Source organism: Ptychodera flava, chromosome 4 (assembly GCF_041260155.1).
Source record: "Ptychodera flava strain L36383 chromosome 4, AS_Pfla_20210202, whole genome shotgun sequence".
NCBI lineage: Eukaryota > Metazoa > Hemichordata > Enteropneusta > Ptychoderidae > Ptychodera > Ptychodera flava.
In genome coordinates this window covers 29,357,235-29,375,465 of record NC_091931.1, presented here as the reverse complement: position 1 = coordinate 29,375,465, position 18,231 = coordinate 29,357,235, and the positions used below count along the sequence as shown (strand labels likewise).

At 39.5% G+C, this 18,231-nt stretch overlaps 1 protein-coding gene across 1 annotated transcript in view; it reads right to left on the bottom strand.

Annotated features, from left to right (window-relative positions):
- Window positions 1–788: 788 nt before the first annotated feature.
- LOC139131407 (adhesion G protein-coupled receptor L4-like) overlaps window positions 789–18,231 on the bottom strand; it is a 48,537-nt gene continuing 31,094 nt past the window's right edge. The window contains exons 10-25 of the mRNA XM_070697432.1: window positions 17,971–18,105; window positions 15,862–16,046; window positions 15,378–15,442; window positions 14,863–15,004; window positions 13,206–13,309; window positions 12,335–12,440; window positions 11,273–11,426; window positions 10,861–10,927; window positions 9,684–9,725; window positions 8,570–8,636; window positions 8,175–8,260; window positions 5,798–5,924; window positions 5,395–5,436; window positions 4,011–4,088; window positions 3,074–3,220; window positions 789–2,816 (exon numbers count right to left, since the gene is read on the bottom strand). Coding sequence (XP_070553533.1) covers window positions 2,739–2,816; window positions 3,074–3,220; window positions 4,011–4,088; window positions 5,395–5,436; window positions 5,798–5,924; window positions 8,175–8,260; window positions 8,570–8,636; window positions 9,684–9,725; window positions 10,861–10,927; window positions 11,273–11,426; window positions 12,335–12,440; window positions 13,206–13,309; window positions 14,863–15,004; window positions 15,378–15,442; window positions 15,862–16,046; window positions 17,971–18,105 — 1,625 coding nt within the window. The 3' untranslated portion in view covers window positions 789–2,738. The remainder of the gene's footprint in view (window positions 2,817–3,073; window positions 3,221–4,010; window positions 4,089–5,394; window positions 5,437–5,797; window positions 5,925–8,174; window positions 8,261–8,569; window positions 8,637–9,683; window positions 9,726–10,860; window positions 10,928–11,272; window positions 11,427–12,334; window positions 12,441–13,205; window positions 13,310–14,862; window positions 15,005–15,377; window positions 15,443–15,861; window positions 16,047–17,970; window positions 18,106–18,231) is intronic.

Sequence of the window (18,231 nt, the reverse complement as noted above, 5' to 3'; positions counted from 1 at the left end):
AATCATATTCGCTTAACCACTGAGTATTACTGCGATATACAAAACATCAAACCAACAGCCTCGATTCTCCGAGGCGCAGGCACCCTGTCAGAAAAGGTACTTTACCCAGACACTCACCTGTAGTGTTAAACGGTTACGTTTTGCCGCCAAACTGACCGAATGTTTTCCCCTGAATAAGATCTACCCCTATTTCGAGATACCCCGGATGACACAAGGATTGCCAGTTTGATGGTGACAAAGGACACGCACGCACAAGCGTTTGGCGGGGAAATAGAAAACTTAGGCGACTGAGTGCATACGGAGACAAACTTACAAGCTTATCGCGTCCAAAAGCTTGACTCTTTTTTCGCGAGAGTTGGCAGGGCGGGCAAATTTTCCCGCGAATGTCACGCTTATTCAGTCTTAAATCACGTAAATATGTCTCCCTTTTTGCGAAAGCAGCAAAAGTTCAAAAATGTTTCACGGTTTTTTCCCCGTGCAGACATTTTTATGTCATTCTTTCAAGATCTAATGGCTGTTGGTGATAACTCGATCCAAATTTTTACGAGTGGCATTCCTCATCTATTATCCAAGCCTTTGAGCGCGTCTTGCAATATTTATCCTTCAGACACGCCACTATCCATAAGTTCTTTCACCAGGACGAGTACGCACTCCAGTCTCGCTGTTTGATGTAGCCTTTGTCAAACTCACACTCGAAGCTATCTTGAAAAATAAAACTACCAGTTCAAAGTTACGCCATGAAATGTTGAACTTCCAAACCATGATACACCCGTTCAGTCCAAAAGATTCATTATCGACTCTTTCCTTTTATTTCCAAAAAAATACGTCGCCTCCACTAGGTGTAATTTCATTACAGTGCCTTTGTCCTATATACAATATCTTTTTTCGAAAGTATCATTTACATTTCTGGAAGCTTAATCTAAAGTGGTATGCACTGTTCTAAGTTTTTAAGTTTTTATAACAAAAAGAGTACATTAAGGTAGTATGCGCTGCGAAACTGAAATACTTCAACTTTTGCCCAAACTTTCCTCAAGGAAGCGTTCAACCATTCTGTTCCTAAATTAAGGATATCCATCGTCACCGTGCACAGTTTGGTTCTAGAGTAACAAATTACCTGATATTTACCGATATTTGAAATTCAAAATGGCGGCCATCCATGGATAGAAAAAATAAAATTTCCCAAACAAGCGGTACATTAGAAAAGTAATGAACAAATTTGAGAGTCCGAGTATAAGTCCTCGAGGCGCATTCTACCTTAATTGAGCAGACATTTCATCCGAAGATGAAACGCCACGATCTGGCTAAGTCTACCTCAGTTCGTAATTTTATATCTGGTGAGATGGTGAAATTACTGATTGCCTCCTAAACTTCTGATATAATACAAAGTCCATTCTATTTTCTCTAATTTGAACGCTAGATGGGATTGTGGGTTTCGGTCTCTAGAAAATCAGAGCATGAAAAAGATTGTCAATTTCAGCAACAGCGAGCACTGTGTCATCTCGACAACAGCATCTATTGGACGGAAAGACTGTTTATTCGGCATCGCTATGTGGATTTGCTGCAGATACTTTGTTGTCACTACGTGAGTCGTGGTATTAAAAAACGCTGAGTGCAACGTTAAAGTTCAACTAAAGCTATAAATTCTTAAAATGCTGCGCAATCTTCGCTTAATTTGCTACAAAAAGAAGCTGTACAAAAACCTTTGTGAGAAAAAACCTGTAACGTTTTAAAGGGACGGCTATAGACAAGGGCTATAGGTGTGTTGAAGACTGCTGCACTGCAAGGCTATAAATATCAACTGGTATAGTGCTCTTCAAGAATAACATCAAAAAGATTAACTACAATTACTGGGAGTACCGAGAGTTATACTGTCACCTACAAATGAAACTAGCGGCAAAACAATGTTCAGTAGAATAGTATGATATCGACTCGAACAATATGGAACAATTATAATCACCATACATTTCCTTAAATACCAGAATACCTATTTTCACAGACCGCGCCTGGAAAACACATGAAGCTAACTTTCGTTTCGCAGGCGTCTCAACAGACTAGCTGATTGGCTAAGCATGCAAGATTTGTAACTTCAAAAAGACAATGTGCCAATCCCTTTTTATGGCGATCTTGAACACCTAAATTTGCAACATAGCTTTACGAATGATATGAATATTTTAGGAACAAGAAGATATCACTTTTTTCTGATCCTTTGGCAAAGGTGATGCAGATATACCCTTTTATATAAACAGTTTGATGTAAATACACTATCGCATCACTTATACTGTTTTTTCTTTGTGTGTGAGTTCACTGAGGCTGCTCTCCTCATTTTTGGCATTAAGGGGTGTGAAGATAAGGCAACTGATCACATTCGACCATTAATCTTTATAATACCATCGTCAATCGTTTTCGTTATGTTGGTCCAGACCTGTCCACCTATTGTCCGGAAAGGCAAGTGACACGATTAAACTCCCTTTGAAAAACTAGAATTAATATACCTCTCAGGGAAAATTTCACTACATATCAGTGGCAAGGGTATCTAATATGTCCGATAAACGTCAAGGAAACACTGTCTGAAAGGTTGCCTTTGGTGACTTTTTCCGTGAATTTCTCATCGCCGACCGATGAGGGCGCAGCCGAAACGTCCATATCATCGAGGCAAAATCCCTTTGTATTTAGCAGGTCTGACGGCCATGCTTGCACTAATTTCTTGGACTCAAATCGGCTGCTGCTGAAGTCAGAGGTCAATCGACCAGGGGCGTGTTCGGCAGCTCTGTTTCCACTGTGTTGAACGAAGTATTCGAGCATGGTGACCCACCGACCTGTCGGGATTAAAGAGTGAAGTTCCAGTTAGCCCGCAAACAAAAAACCATTTTCGACAGATTCATGTTGCTGTTGCCATGGTATGGAATCCAGGGAGTTCATACAAAAGCGCTAACATAGTAATCTCTCGAACACCAACATTGAAAAAAACATCATCTAGCTTCAAACGATAATTTACGCAAGTGTGGAATTATCTTACGAGTCATCTCGCCAACTTACAGGTAACTCTCCCTTTGAAAATGTTGCCCTGTCTTACCCTGGTGACAATGACGCCGCCCGTTTTGTCCGTGATGCTGAAATCTTTCATCCCTTCCGGTTCAATTTCTTCCACTTTCACGACATTAACCGAGCTTGACTTAGTTGCCCTCGACATGGCGTTGGTGGCTCTGGTTCTTGATTGTTCCTGTAAGATTGGCAACCGACTCGTTGACGAATATTATGTATTGTGAAAAGCCAAACATTCGGTTCGTAAGTTCTAAAAACCTAAAATAAAGCTTTTTTAGTAAAACAACCGTGTGCGCACCCTTTTCGAAAAACTATAGTCATTTTTTGAACTCTTCGATGACCGAGTTGGTAAAAAATATACCACACACTGGGTGTGTGATCTCTTCTTTTATGTAGATATGCAAATTGAAAATTCGTATCTAGGAACCTTTGTCGATACCTTAATTACCATTCTCTTCCACGAGGTTTTTGTTGTTTAGCCGTTTTAGTTAAGAGACAACAAGTAACAAACTATCCAGTTGTACTCCAGTGATAAAATGTGAATATTCTATACTCTAGGTCTCTCTCCCTTTCTCTTATATTTATATACATACAGAAAAACATATCCAAACCAAAAACAATCGGGACTGGAAAAGTAGTTCAGTTTGGGGAAGTGTTCGGTTCATAGAGGAATGATTGACATTGCGTCATGGGTATGGGACTAGGATAATTGTTCAGTATAGACAGTATTCTTGTTTATAGAGGGTTTTGTTTTAGAGAGATTTTACCCTACAGGTGGCTGATCTTGTTGTGTTGTCTTTTTATTACTGTCATTAGTTTTGGTATGCTGACGAAGAAGAAAAGCGCGGGCATTCTGCATCAAGGGAGCATAAACGATGTTTGCGCTAATAGGTGTTCACTATAGAGGACAACAAATCAGTACTGCATTTGGCTGATTGCCAGACAGTGATAATGTGCCAGTGACTTACCATCGTTGACAGGCCAAATGTGAGCGATCCCTTTTCAGCGGCGCGTTTTTCGAGTTTTCTCCTTAAGGCAGCTCTCACCTGAAACGTGGGGGAAATGTGAATCCTATTATATAAGTGTCTCTACTAGAGTACGCCAAGGCTACGTTCTGATTGGATGAGAGCTCATGCAAGATAGGGTAAATAGTGATTATGCAGAATACAGGGCTCCGCATCCACTGACATGGAAGGTTCAAGTGCCGAAAAAAGGCGGTTAGATAACGGGAAAATTCGGAACTAGAAAAATTGTACGACTGAAAATAAAAAAACGATTTTTAAGAAATGGCGTAATTTTTCACAACATATATTTCAAACTGCTCCATTTATTTTGGCGCCAACACATATTTTCCAAAGGGATATTTCTTATCAGAGACGACATTATAACACCTCCGTACTATGTCTTTTCTCAAAAAGTAGAGAATCTAAAGTTTAGTACGGTAGCATAGGGTGAAGTGAGTGGACTATATTGTTTAGAATTATTGAAAATTGGTGAAAAGCCAGAGAATCGTGCAATATTATGCATAAACTTACGTTTCTTTCTAATTAAACTTATGACTGTTACGCAAAAATGTAAGCCCTACTAACATTTTAACCTTTTGTCAATATATCAGTAAAACTGAAATCTTTGCAAAAAAAGTAAATTTGGAGGGAAAAAGCTGTCTAACGTATAACGCCCCTTTTAAGTTTTACTTTTAACAACTACAACATATGCTAACAACACCGATGAAAGTCAATTGGTGAAATCAGTACTCTGATAACTCCCATCATGCGTTGCTGAAGGTACCTCTTTAAATACGTAATCATACTGAAATCAATGAGTGTCACAGAGAAAATATAGTAGCACCATTTGTAAGCTGCGCGACAGGAATTGCTTTGCAAAGAGGTACATTTTGAAAATTAGATTGCAAGGAAGACCGCGTTGGTCTCAGTCAAAATATAGTTCATGCTCTGACCGAACCCGGGACTGTATAATATCATTGAATAATAAATCAATGTTGTGTATTGTTCAATATTTGATCTACAGAGATCACATAATATTTTATTATTTTCACTGGTATTAATGTTCGGTTAATATTTATGGACTATTTTATATGATACCTGTGGTGTTTGAATCGGAAAATTAAAAAAATATCACATTTTAGCATCCTGTGAAAGTAAATAAATAAATAAAAGATCAAACTTAGGGAGAGATATCACGAATATTCTACACAATTCAACAGGCCTGTAATATAGTCTTTAATATGTTTTGTCTAAATGTAGTTTGGCTCTGTATGTGTTCCATTTATATTCAAAACGACATATAAGTAATGTTCATATCGAACAAAGCGCGACAAAGGGTCAAACTTACCTCCGAGTTGAAGACAAAATGGAACAGCACCACGAAGAGACCCTGTCGTAGGTTGGGCAAGGCAGAGGCAGCAATGGTGTGAGAATTAAGGTACAGAGATGTCAGACAGATATAGTTACAGATCGCGCGAACCAGGAAGATGCACAAAGAAAAGAAAAGAAAAGAGAGAGAGAGAGAGAGAGAGAGAGAGAGAGAGAGAGAGAGAGAGAGAGAGAGAGAGAGAGAGAGAGAGAGAGAGAGAGAGATTAATTTAATTAAGTTACATGAAGAACTGAACTCATCAGAATCTGACAGAAGTGTTGACTTCTAGAGTTCACTAAACAGTACAGCTAAAACACATGTGTAGGCCTACAGCTGTATATTTTCCACACTTTCGTGTAGAACTATGCACATCCATACTTACTTGCAGGGAGTTCAAAATCGCGAAGAGATACAGAAACACTATTGTCTCGTTGTCGACTGCAAAGAGTCCAAGCAACCATGTCGTTCCTAGTAAAGGAAGCAACATTAATGCACTTTTGACACCCGCTCTGGAAAAGAAAGAAGCAAAATGGTGAGTGTAATTTCGGCCAGCACCGTGGCCTTCTAAATGAAAGCACACAGTGAAGGCAAATTGGCTCTGACCTCCCTGTCTCGAAAGAGCGCCACCATACGTTTGTTTAAATACTGTGCCGATGCGGTCAGGTAAGATACCATCAAACGATCTTTGAATCTGTATCAAACTGTAGAATTTGATATTACTCGATTTAAGCTGCTAACAGGCTAGCCATTTCTTGATATTATGTTTAAAATATTATATACAGAGTATGGCTGTAAAATGTTAGAGTCAAGATCAGGTAAGCGATATTCTTAGCTATACCTGCTGTTATACCGTCAAACACTTATCAAAACGTCTTACATTTATTTCAAGACATCTCTGAACATCATAAAAGAGTATTCCTCAAAAATACAAGAAAGTGTATGTGATCGGAAGATACCATTATCAGAAAAGTAAGCGTGGGAATTCGAAATTCGACGTGTGTCGACCCCAGTTCTGTCCCTGGTTAATCGCGTTTTGAGCGGCCGGTCAATGGATTCATTTAAAGCCAGACCACACGTACATAGGATTCGTTTCAGTGTGGTTGCTTCCCGGAATTTTGTTCCATCTAAGTGACATTTATATACAGGTAATTTCTTTGCATTGAGAGAAGGATGCATACAGTTAGTTTGTAATTATCGGTAATATGTAGACGTCATATATTCATTACTCTTATCTGACTCCAGCTATTTGTAGTCTGTAGGGCAAAACATGGAAATGGTAATCAAATGTTATAAATCGAATATCTACTGAAATTGCTGCAGTTTCTTCCAGTAATAAGACAGCGGATAATATACAACGTTTCAATATATTGAAAAATTCCTAGTGTATGGTATTTCTCTGAAGAGTGAAGATCGTGAGAAAGTACTCGGATAGTTTTCGCCGACTATAGGTCTTTGCATATTTCATGAATTGCACACAAGACCGTAGTAGTTTTAGCCCGCAGTTCTTCCGCGGCGTTCAGCGACCCATCACCTGATTGCCCGTTCTTTTGCAAGTTACGCATGAGTCACTTGCTGTCTCGCTGCCCTGTCTAGAGAGTCACAAAATTTCTGTGACATGCTAGTATCACTACAAACGTACACACCGAGAGAATCCTTTTAACTGCCCTCTTCGCTATGGGAATGAACTCATCGCGTTAGTGACATCCAGGGGTGTAGTGAAAGAGTCATACTGATTGTTTTCCTAGACACATGTTGTAAGGTATGTTCAGATGGCGGCCCCACGTGAGTCTTTTCGTTATAAGAGACACGTTGCCCAATTTCAAGTAGAGACAGGTAACTCAATCACTTTTTTTACAACCTAGGCTAGTCCTGGCTGGGTTTGTAAATATTTAACCAGGTCAGAAACACTTCTATGAAGCCATACTGGAAACAAACGACTTTGTGTTTGAATAATTTGTATGTATTCACACAAAGGGACTTCGCTTTATGCAACAAGAAATTGTATTGTGTACGCTCATAAAAAAATATTCACACTTTTGAATCGATGATATCTGAATTGTTAATGTTTTTATTAGTTTGTCCTTCAAAACTACGACATTTCCTTCTTTTCCTTACTAAAGTGAGATGAAATACACGGTATAAACGTTGTCATAGTTACTTCGGAGTAATCGTGACATTACAAACATGACGCCTTCTGTACGAATAAATGCAATGTTGTCGTTGGCACACGAATTCTTGTCCGGACTAAAAGTCGGTCATGAACGACAACATTGGTCATTAAATGCATGAAGGCTACTATTTCAGTGCTTTGATAAATTGCAAGCAGAACATGAACACTGGGCAAAGTTCGACATGATTTTGGGAGTATGACAAGTAAACTTAACTGACAAACAGGATAAAAGTGATGAAATAAAACACCGTAGGTCACAGACTGTATATATCTTCAACCGCTTAAAAAATTTAAAAGTCGAGTACTCGAGAAGTGGCATGTTATTAGCTGATAATAATAATACGTATTGATAAGATGAAAGCTAATCGAGGTATTGTCAAAAGAGTGCAATGGCGTAGTTGCAAATTAGTCTTTCGACACATCCTTTTTAAAACTCAATTATGGTCGACCGCCTATCGTATTTACCAGCTTGAGGATTTTTTGCGAACAAGTCTTTATTTCAAAAGCTACGCAATCCTCGATGAACTTTCTCCTTGTTCTACAGACCCCCCCCCCCCCGAGATCATAGAATAAATGTAAATCTACTCACTTTGCGTGGTCGTACTCTTTAGCTTGTGTCATTTTCGCAGCGGTAATGACCACCTTGACGACCGCGCCTAATACGATAACGTTGGCCTGCAATAGTTGTACAGTTTTGAGGTCAGCATGTGGTGTGTCCCGCGGCCTTTGAGCTAGCACAAGCGGGCGCACTCTGGTAGATACGAGCATAAATCGACCCAAAAGGTCGGAAATGATTCAAATAAAGAGCATATATGAAATCACACTGGTGTGCAGTTGACTTAGTTCATGCTGTAGAGTTTCATCAAGACAGCCAGGCGGCCTAAATCGCCGGCAGGTCTCCTGCGTAGAGGGTCAAAGGGCTGAAACTGTTGAATCCTTTAATGTTGCTATCGACTGAGAAACAAATATGAGCACTATACTTACCAGGATGATGAAAATTGCAATAGCTGCAAAGGCCCATATCAAACCGTGATCAGCCGACAGCCAACACCTGAAACGAGTCACAAGTAAAGTTTTACCGAACAACAAACCAAATGCAAAGAATGATAAAAATGTTTCCAAAACGAGAAACTTGGCAGAAAGGCGGACACGGTATATGATCATTTGAAATCACTGGTAAGTTTTGTTCTTAGTTTTTTTTTGTAGGAAACAGTGTCCGTGTCTCCAAAAAGAAAGACCCGGACCAAATCTTTGGTCACATCGGGTTATAAGTGAGTTCACGATCCTATACTCTCTCTCACAATATTCAATCACAGTATACAAGACTGATAATCACTGGTTTACAGCACGACACAGAATGTTGTCCCGGAGGGCAAACAGATTCAGCGTTCCGGCGACGACAGGTAATATAGACACCGGAGACAAGACGTTCACTTGGTCACGTGATGTGATGTGATGTGATGTGATGTGATGTGATGTGATGTGATGTGATGTGATGTGTGCAGGCATGAACAGTTAAGCTTCTACATCGCAGCTATAAAACATTCACCGAAGTCTTATTTATATCTTTCGCATGCATGAAAGCGCGATGCAGGTGGTACAGCGGCATTGATGATTCACAAGCATACATGCAAAATGAACTTCAATGCACATGCATTAAGGCGTAAACGGATGATGTTAGAATGTCGACACGACTGGATGCCGACCGTTACGATGTTGGGGTCAAGTGATATCCAGAATCGCCTTGTTGCTATATTCGGAATATCGTTTTACTGATAGCATTTTAACTCTGAAAGACACGCGTACATTGTTTCTATACATTGCTCAGTCGTAAATCATGCTCTGATTTTTCATCGATGTCGCCTTCCCGATTTAAAAACATCTACTGAACTCTGCAAATACGCATGTCCGGTTGAAATGTGAGCACAGAGAAAAAAAGATGATAGACTCTTTAACGCTATGTTATCAGGAGTGCGCCATCAACTCTGCGATAAAGAGGGAAAGTGAAATTTCAGTACGCAACAAACTGAGAAGACGTCACTGTACGCTGCTGGCGTGAACCCGCCGATAGACCTTTCTCTGTTTTTGTGGCCCTTACCAGCCTATGTATGGATCCCCCGTGCAGTCGTGGTCTTGTAACCTGTGATGAAATAATTGTTCAACAACACTTCGTTTTCGAGAGAAAAGAAATCAAACAAACAAACAAACATAAAGATCATCTGGCATTCGTTAAATTATCTGTGATGTTAGTTCTATTGTTGTTTACTATATGTTAGATACTATGGGTGCTTAAATGCGTATTGAGTGTCGAGTTAATTTGCATAAGGACTCTAACTACAGTATCTGCTAAAAGTGAATAGATATTATTAGGTACACAGGTGCCTTTCCTGGACGTTATGTTTTGACAAATCTATATCAACCGTCATATTGTGTCGTTCCGATTCTTGTTGCTGGAGACTAGGGACACCTCTGACAATTTAGGAAAATTAGCATGATCATCGACGCCATAACTTGCTGACGTAGTATGTCAAAGTAGGATACGCATCAGGGACAGATAATCGGGCTCTCAAAAAATTTCAATACTTTTCTGGTCTACCACTAGTGGGAGCTCATTTTAAAGCTCTTGGTGTTACGTAGTCTTAGCTTTTAGCTTTTGGAAAATCGAACATGTTATTTCACCCATAGGGATGCCCGCCATTTTGAATTTCAAACATCAGTAAATATTGGGTAACTTGTAGTGCCAAAGTTTGCGCGGTGACCCCTGATTTCTATTCTTGATTTTGATGGAATATTGTCGAAAGTCTGTTTGAGGAAAGTTTGAGAAGAATTTAAGTCTTTCACTTTCGCGGTGCATACTTAAGTACGATGGCTAATGTCATCTGTATTTACCGTGACGGTTGGGATTAAACCGCAAACCCGTGTCCCGAAGAAAACACCCGGATTGACACAACCTCTCTTTCAGCAAATTTGCCAAAAATATCATCCAGGAATGGCAAAGCTTCACTGGCTCGTGTGTGACAGAAAATAAAAGTTAATAAATTTACTTCATGGGACTGATTTTGCACATTGCTTGAAAGTCTTATGTGAACTGTTGGTATACAGCAACTTCCGAGATCGGCTGTTAGGCTGATTACCAAAATAAATTAAGAAATCATTTTGACAGTTGCTTAATTTGACATTTTAAAAAAGGTTGTATTGCTGATCGACTTATACGAAAAAGCACGCCCAGAAAACCGCATTTTCATCGACATTGTCTAAATTTGACTGAAACCTACTTTTTATCACTTCCATAATCTTGCCATCTTACACCGAGACATATTCCAACAATCACTGCCGGAGTGCCTGTGGGAACAAAGTGGAAAAAAATATTACATTGACGTAATTTCTGTCTCAGTGCTACCCCTTGGATGAATGCACCAATCATGCAAATTTGAACGTATCAGTAAATTAGTTCTATACAAATCAACAAATCTCTCATGTTCTGATTGTGACTCGCTGACAATGCGTCCTATAGATTCTGAAGAAGGGTATAATTATCTCTTAGGTATTTGTACTGTCCGTATCGAAAGAAAATTTAAGCATTTAGCCTCGTCTAACTGTTATGAGACAGCTTACCTCAAAGGTGTTCAATAGACAAATCTAGGAATGAACGACTGGGTTTCTTTCATCAATGAAATCGATACTTACCCCAACAGATGGTATAGTAGTACTTCAGCCAACTGGTCTCACTGCCGTACACTGTTATGACCTGTCTGTACAAGTGTACGCCCTCTACCAGCATCCAGAGGAAAAGCGCTGTGCAAGAATAGTGTAGAACGATGGCCACCATCTTGCAAGTCACCTGGAAGATGGTCACAAGTGAAAGAGAAAATTTAGATGTGCACTTCGAGGCACTAACTTCATTTGTTTCCCTATGCAATGATCCCATGAGTTCAGGTATAGTCCTGCCTTTTTCCCTCCTCGTCATAGGTAGTCAGTTTCATGGCTACACCACATCGGGTCCTGTGTTTTCTATGCTATCACAAAATTTAAGGTAGTATGCCTATCGAAACTGAAAGACTTAAACTTTTGTTCAAACTTTCCTCAAGGAATCTTTCAACATTCTCTTTCAAAATCAAGAATATTTTTATTTGGGGGGGGGGGGTCACTGTGCAAGTTTTGGTACTCGGAGAAACAAATTACCCAAATTACCGATCTGTTAAATTCAAAATGGCCGCCATCCCTGTGTTTAGTCTATAGGAAAAAATTAAATTTTATATTTCCAAAAAACTAAGACGGTGATAATTTTTACAGAGCTTTGAAATGAACTTCCGCATGTGGAAGATTAGAAAAGAAGAGTAAAAGTTGAACCGGGTCAGAATATCTGTCCGCGAAGCGCATTCTACCTTAACACGAAGATTTTCAGGTACATGTGATAACATTTCCAGAAGCTCAGTAACTTGGAACTATTTCGCAAGGCAAACACATATTCAAGTTCTCCATTCGCTAAGTGTCCACAGTCGAAGGTAGCACTGGCTGGAGTTTTCTGTGGGTTTTAAACCATTTTCTTACTTCGCTCATATTGGGTTAAGAAACATCACCGTTTAGAGCATTTGCACCGTTACACATTGGTTACTAATCAGGCAGAAACTCTACGCTAATCCATGAATTTTGCAAGATAGCAAAGTATGATTTTATCTAGGTAATGTTGCAAAATTGAGAATCGCGTTTCGGTCATGATAACAAAAAACAATCAAGGATTACACTCACAACATGTATACTTGCTGTATCCGAGCTGAGAACAAGAATCTGCACGATAAATATGGCCACCATCAAATTTTTGTGAATCGTCATTCTTTCCGAAGAGAGTGATGAACTGTTGTAAGAAAAGCAATAGATAGTCACGTGATTCAGTGTAACCAATAATGTGTACTTCGCTGCTGTGAATCGTCAAAGGTATACAAGATCTACACACTTTTGACAAAACAGGGAGTTCGAGATTTGCATGGACCAAGCAGAATTAAGCATAACTTTTGTAAAATTCAACCAAACATGCAGTCTCTCGCCCCCTTTTTTGTGTCGCAGGTAATATCTGGTTTTCTCTCCTAGCTGCAGTAGTGTGGAAAAAGTTCCCAGTGGATGCACATCAACTAATACCTCGTTTAAAACCGAGTTAATCTTTTTTAACTTGCTGTCTGCATAAAATGAGTTAAGGAGTAACGATGAAGCCTTATGACTTTTTACTTAGACTTGGTTCAAGCCGGTGAATTTTTAAAAAATAAAATCATTTATAATAGTTTCTCTTGTGTCTGTCCTATTTCGTATAAACCTATTCGGAATTTGGTGGCCCAGGTCCGGTTTTTCCAGGGATTGAAAGCGTTACCTTTGAGTCTGCGCAGTATAGTGAGTTAGTTTCTGCCGGATTCCGAGTGAAACTTCCCTGTATAGCGTTCACCCCACTCATCGCGTCCACTCACGCGCGCGTTTCACATGGAAACAAAATACAAATCATTGCGTTCGTTCCACTCAAACATTCACAAATCACACACTTGAACCAAGTCTAATTTTTACTGTAAATTGTGTACACAAACAAATGATCGACTTTTTTTCCCATCTGAGATGACATTGTTCGAATACTTACCCGAGATAAATGTACATAACAAAAGTAATGACAATTGCTCCAATGGAGATACTTGATCCGATATATACAATCAGGTCCAGTATTTTCTGATGTACAAAGGATATCTGGGGAAATACAGAGTTGTAAATTAGGACGACAAAAGACGAGTATTATGCTCCATGACACTTCCAACGGCAAATTCCGCCGACATGTGGTCGCTGTATTAATAGAAGACACTTTTGTTTTGCTCCTATGTGCCTTCTTGAAATGCAAAGAGTCTGAAATTCTCTTACGACAAAATAGAAACCGTAAATTACTCTATACGTTGTGACATCGACACAGGATGCAGCCTGAATTCAAAAAGCCTTTAGCTAACTCCTAAAAGCATGATTATTTTTTATATTGGATTCTGTATCGCCATTCTTGCTTTTTCTATTCAAGCGTTGTCCTGTGGGTTTTTTTCTAAATTTGTATGTTTTTCAGTCACCTCTGTGTCTATTCTCTGTGCCCATTTACCTATGTATGAGTTGAATCAAAACGCACAAAATAACCACTCGTAGGCCCTTGTGACAGATTGGTTTCTGAGAACGTGAATGTTCTCGATTTTCTGCAGCCAATTTAAAGTATGCAGAATTTGCAAATTGTCAAGAGTTCACCGCTCAGTTGTCATGAAGATACATGTACCTCTATTGCAATGCAAACATCATTGCACTGGGCGGGATATGATTACGAGCAGTTCAATGTGTGTGAGTGAGAACGTGCCTGATCGAGTGCATCGCAACACAATCGATTTACTATACACAACAGCGAGATGTACGAAGATTGAAAGCGTTGGAAGAGACAACTGGAATTGAAACATAAAGTCTACGTGGTCAAAGTTGTTAATCTTGGGTTTTGATATCACATCCACTCTCAGAGTGCCGTGAGACGAATAGGTTGTTGTTCGACCGAAGTTGTTAAAAAATAATAGCGTAGATAAACACCGAGAAATCTAAGAACAACAGCATCATATCAGATAGTACGGCGATTCCTTTCATGAGTTATATGTACAATTGCCGTTTTGCGGTTGTTAAAAGTACCCGTACTTAAGCTTTATTGTGCAATTGATGAACCAGATGCAAAGGAACTCCTGTAAAAATGAGATGGGTAAACGCCAATCTCTTCTGATCCGATCAAAAAGCCTAAAACGACCAAAAAACGAAAGCTTAACGCACAAATTTCAGTCATACTGACCGCTGGATCGCAGTGAATGACAAAACTGAAAGTTGTAAAATAGAAGGCAAACATCTGCATCAGCAGATAGGAATATTGTTTAAATGACATCACGACACTCCGCATCTTTCTTCAGTCATGGTCATTATCCTTCATTGTAGCAATGAACGATGCATCACGTTCATTTGGAGAAAACGGCCTACGTTCATCCGGGGAAACCAAAACTTTCGCCCCTTCTGAACCATGACCCCACTTTACCTGGTTTAGCCTCAGACTTCTACCCAGGTTCATGCGCATCTCCTTTCCTCAGTGAAAGTTACATATTACACTGTCTTTGTATTACACAATTTCCTATGATTTCCTGACATATTTTGTTCTCTGAGACGAAAAAGGAAGATGTCGCCCCCGGCCCCCTCCCCCGAGGAGAATTTTACAGGAGATAGTCGTCGTGTTTGACGTAGCTTACCTCGATTGGCACCACCGTCATCAGTACTGCGAAGTTTGTGGTGTGTGTGCAGTAACACTGCACCAATTCGTCTGACACGTTGACAGCCCTGCACCCACCGCTTCTCCACACGGCCAGTGAGTAGACGTACTCACTGTTGTTCCTGTAACGGTAAGAGCGCGCGAAATGGCTCGGGTAATTTACCACGAACTCAGTAACGAAGATGAAGGTATTTCAAATATAAAGTAGTTCTTGTCATTGTACGTTCTGTGTTAGCATGGCATATTCTGGTATGATCAGGCTGTTATTATTACTACACACATTTTAGGTAATTCAAAGCGAGGCTTTGACAGAAGGCCATCTTGAATTGATACTGATCAAGTGCAATCTACCATTCGCAACAAAAGACGCATACAGAGTTTAAATACATACAAGAAACTGGGTAGATTTTTTTTCGGTGAAAGCATACAGGCGGATAGACACACAGACATAAACACAAACAGGGTCCCATGTTACATCGTTGAAACGGAACTTACGTCATAAAATCTAAATAGGCGCAGGATTCTTTCAGTGAATTGCACTGCCCAAACTCTGATCCATTCTGCAATGGGATTAGAAATACAAAAAAATATCAAAATTTACCAGAAGGTTCCGTGAGTGTGTTTATATTCAAACTTTAACGATTGTGACAGATATTTTGTGCTTTGAAAAAACGACTACACACACCATTAAATGTTTCTGGCTCGCTCTTTAAGATGTAATTGTTACTTCAACGTCCGTATGAGCAGACTACTTACTGTTTCTCAGTGCAACAAGATACGAGGTGATTTAGTATTCGTTTGTGCAAAAAGTATTAACGAGCGTTATTTTGGTATCAAAATTTTATGGAAGTGATTCCTTTTCAATGTGCAATCTTAAAGAACTTTGCATCTTGCGGTGTATATTGTGTATTAGGAAGTCATGAAAATGCTTCATGGCGAAACGAAAAACTCAAAAAACAAGTGAATGGCCGATAATTACCGTTGTTTGTAGCTGATATGTGACTGGCAGACTGACAAGGTGCCCGTTCAACGTCACCGATAAAGACAAAATATCGGTCGTGAGGAATGTTTTACCGCTGTCGTCTGCAGCGTACGCCACACTGCCACCGATTATATCGTACATGTCTCGATACCATGCACCGATCATAACTACAGAATCGTTGACTGGAGAGAGAGAGAGAGAGAGAGAGAGAGAGAGAGAGAGAGAGAGAGAGAGAGAGAGAGAGAGAGAGAGAGAGAGAGAGAGAGAGAGAGAATAGGGTGAATCTGAAAGCGGCGACGTTTATAAGGCTGCGTTCACAAATAACGCTTGGGGGGGGGGGCTAGAGGAATCTCGATTGAAATCTTATGTTTTTTCAGATCCCCCCTCCCTAAGTACCCTAAAAAATTTTCAAATGCCCCCTCTACATGGTCAAAATTTTTCAAGTCCCCCCCCAACTATCACAGGCCCGCATATTTGTGAAGGATGTGAGCGCAGAAAAAATAAACATGTATTGCGTCGTTCTGCTCACAGGTGTTCAACACTACCTGTATTAGCACTTTGTATAGTCATATTCCAAAAGCAAGTTCTTTAAATGCATCAGTGAATTTTAAGATTTATTGGTCTAAAAGCCAACTTCAGTTAATCCAACTCTGGCCAGGTCAATTGCTCCTGTTGAAGAGCACACAAAATGCAATCATGAGAGAGTAGGAAAATTGTGAATTTTGGCTAATTGCCGTATTGCACAGTGACCTACCAAAATATTGTTTCGAATTACAAGACCTATATGAATTAGATGCTACTCAAAATTGACAATACCGTAAGGTTAAAATATTCCATCAAATAAATGTTTTAATCTCTGAAATTTTGGGTGTGATAATTGCAAATTCGGTTAAAAAATAAATAATTCCATTTGGTCACATATTTTTTCTTTTAGTCTTTACTATTCAAAGTTTTACTTCTGTATAATTTTATAATAAGAGTGTGAAAATTAAAAAAAAAAATCAAGCATGGTGACCCCATATTTTTCTTTAATATTTGATTATTCTCATATGCCAGAATTCCAACATTTCTATGTTTTCTTCCATGTGTTGCTCTCTGGCCTGATCTTGTGTTCAAGTGAGTTTCACTGTCATGAGTGTCATTTGACCAAAACTCTTCTTCAACTACCATGTACATCAGAGTCAGAGCTGTCTCTCTCACTGTTCAGGTATGCAGTGACAGTGACACTGCAGTAGCAGGGTAGTATCTGATAGTGACACTACCCGTAGGCAGTAGCTGTATTAACTTTGATAATTTTGGCAATATTTTTGTTCAGTTTTACAACTCCGTTCTTGTTCTACTCCCTACAGTACGTTGAATTGTCCAGTATTCAGCTTGCTATCACAGCCTATGTATGTGTACCATGCATTTGTATCACTGACAACTGACTGTCAGTCTGGACTCCTATTAAATTATCACCAAATACATATTTATATTTATATATACAGGCTTTGTCGACAAACTAAATATTGTGTGTTTGAGCATGCTGTAGGGAGATAGCAAGAAACTGTAGTTGTTATATTCCATAGAAATATTGCAGAAATCATTAACAGTTGCAGCTTCTGCCCTGTTACGAGGCTCAAGTTTGTTTTTTACGACAAATCACACGTTTAGATTTTTTCGAGATAAAAGTCATGAAATGTGACAAAATGGTTCTAGATTTTGTTAAATTATTACTAACATTACAACATTTTGATGACATAAAAATGGTATTCATTTTTCATTGAATTACCTACAAAAACTTGGAATCGGAAAATGTAAAACTCAAAAGGGACCCAAAAATTTTCAAGTCCCCCCTACAGGTAGAGCAAAATTTTCAAGTCCCCCCTCCACTACCCCCAAAATTTTCGACCCCCCCTGAATTCCTCCAGCCCCCATAACCGTTTTTTGTGAACGCAGCCTAAAGTACAAGTAGATCATTTCCCGATTAGTCTATACTTCATTCCTGTACTAAAATGTTCCGCCTAGGCAGATATGGGTTCTTTTTTCTTTTACTCTCTTTTCCCGTTAATCCACACAGGTTGGAACCCAATTGCGCGCTTCAACGAAGACAGACCGAGTACTTACCCCCTGTTCCGTAGACATCTACGATCTCTTTCAAGTCATCTCCGTTCACCTGTATGAACTGACCCTCCTCTACGCCATCGTAGAAACTCCATCCCTCTGCTACGGCCTCGTTGCTCATGGAAACCACTTCTAAAACTGACGATGATGACAATAGACAGGTTATATATTCTGAATAGGGACTCAATCGTACCTTCGGCTTCTGAGGGGAAATTGCAGTCCTATGCCTTTATTCGTATGGACACTTCAACGCACTGCATGCTG